The following is a 1,650-nucleotide window of genomic DNA, read 5'->3' on the forward strand; positions in this document are numbered from 1 at the left end:
TTGCTTGGTTGTAACTGACCAAATACTTATTTTCAACCATATTTTGCAGATAAATTCGTTATAAATCAGACAATGTGATTTTCTGGATTTTTTTTTCTCATTTTGTCTCTCATAGTTGAGGTATATCTATGATGATGAAAATTACCGGCCTCTCTCATCTTTTTGAGTGGGAGAACTTGCACTATTGGTGGCTGACTAAATACTTTTTTGCCCCATTGTATCAAGCTGCTTGGTTTAGGTTTAGGTTTAAACTTTCCATCCTCCAGGGATCAGCAGCTGCTTCCATGATCCGACAATCCTCAGCCTGGTTCTGCTAGCCCTAACCCCATCCAGTCACAGCCACATTCTGTTTATTAATCATTACACCAGAAGGTTATTTCTGTTCATTCCTGTGCTTTTCTGCCCTAAAGGTGCACAAAGTGTTTCCATGTGGACTGGCAGCTCAGGAGGGAACCATCCAGAAAGGAGACGAGGTTCTGTCCATCAATGGCCAAACTCTGCGTGGAGTCAAGCACACGGACGCCACGGCTGTTCTACGTCAGGCCCGCAATCAAACCCTGGCTGTGGTGGTGATCTGCAAGAGAGCCGATGAAGAGGGCAAAGATGGAGGGAGCAGGAGAGGGGAGGAACCCAGTGCTCCCAGTGAGTCTCACTAAAGCACCTGACCTCTGACCTCTGCCCAGTTTGTGTTCTGAAAGGCTGTGACTTTGTCTCAGCAGAGGAACAGGGCGTCCCAATGACTGTGGACCTGGAGAAAGGTGCTGGAGGGATTGGCTTTTCTTTGGAAGGAGGGAAAGGTTCAATCCAAGGAGACAGACCTTTGGTCATCAACAGGATATTTAAGGGTATGCCATGTTTACAGGAAAGAGTTAAACTCCAGCTGGAGTTTTTCTGATGAGGAAACATCTGTGCTTTCAGGTGGAGCAGCAGAGCAAAGCGGTCTGCAGTGTGGAGACGAAGTCCTGCAGGTTCAGGGAGCAGGTCTGCAGGACATGACCAGATTCGAGGCCTGGAACATGATCAAGGCTCTACCTGAAGGGCCTGTTTCCCTGGTCATCAGGAGACGGCCAGCAGCAGAGGAATAAAAAAGCTTCTTTTCACATTTCATCGCTCATAATCTTCTGTTTTTCTGGTCCAGTCAAGGAAACGATAGTATTTCACTATGCTTAAGACAAATATAAAAGAAACGTTTGCATCTGTCCTTCTGTCCCGTCTCCTTTACTCTGATACAGCAAAATAAAGTCATGAATCAATCAGCTTCGGAACTCGATTTACAAAGCGACTCTATCTGTGTTTGACTTGATCTCAGCAGAAATCAAACTGTTCTGTTAGTTTAGCTCAACTCTGTTTATTTACAGAAATGGAATTTCCTGTTCTTCATAAATTTCCCTTTATAAAATAATTAGTTAAGTTCAAGGTCAGCTTCAGCCATCATCTAAGTCTGCTTCAGCTTATATGCTGGCTGATAAAAAAGTTTTAAGGCTGTGTTGCAACAATCCCTCCTTCTCAAACAACATGAGGAAAGTGGAAAAGAAAGACTCTCTTTGACTCCTTTTGACTCTATTTGACTCCCTTAGACTCTCTTTGACCCCATTTGACTCTATTTGACTCCCTTAGACTCTCTTTGACCCCATTTGACTCTCTTTGACT

At 44.1% G+C, this 1,650-nt stretch overlaps 1 protein-coding gene across 2 annotated transcripts in view; it reads left to right on the top strand.

Moving 5' to 3' along the window:
- Positions 1 to 1,178, top strand: part of il16 (interleukin 16) — an 18,776-nt gene extending 17,598 nt beyond the window's left edge. Inside the window, exons 6-8 of one of the 2 annotated variants that reach the window (XM_015389774.1) lie at positions 411 to 642; positions 720 to 845; positions 919 to 1,178. In XM_015389774.1, coding sequence (XP_015245260.1) covers positions 411 to 642; positions 720 to 845; positions 919 to 1,085 — 525 coding nt within the window. In that variant the 3' untranslated portion in view covers positions 1,086 to 1,178. Of the gene's footprint in view, positions 1 to 410; positions 643 to 716; positions 846 to 918 lie in introns of both variants that reach the window. The other variant, XM_015389773.1, reaches the window with a different exon arrangement.
- Positions 1,179 to 1,650: the final 472 nt, after the last annotated feature.

The sequence above is a fragment of the Cyprinodon variegatus genome, unplaced genomic scaffold, assembly GCF_000732505.1.
Source record: "Cyprinodon variegatus isolate N-32 unplaced genomic scaffold, C_variegatus-1.0 Scaffold472, whole genome shotgun sequence".
In the NCBI taxonomy this organism is placed as follows: Eukaryota; Metazoa; Chordata; class Actinopteri; order Cyprinodontiformes; family Cyprinodontidae; genus Cyprinodon; species Cyprinodon variegatus.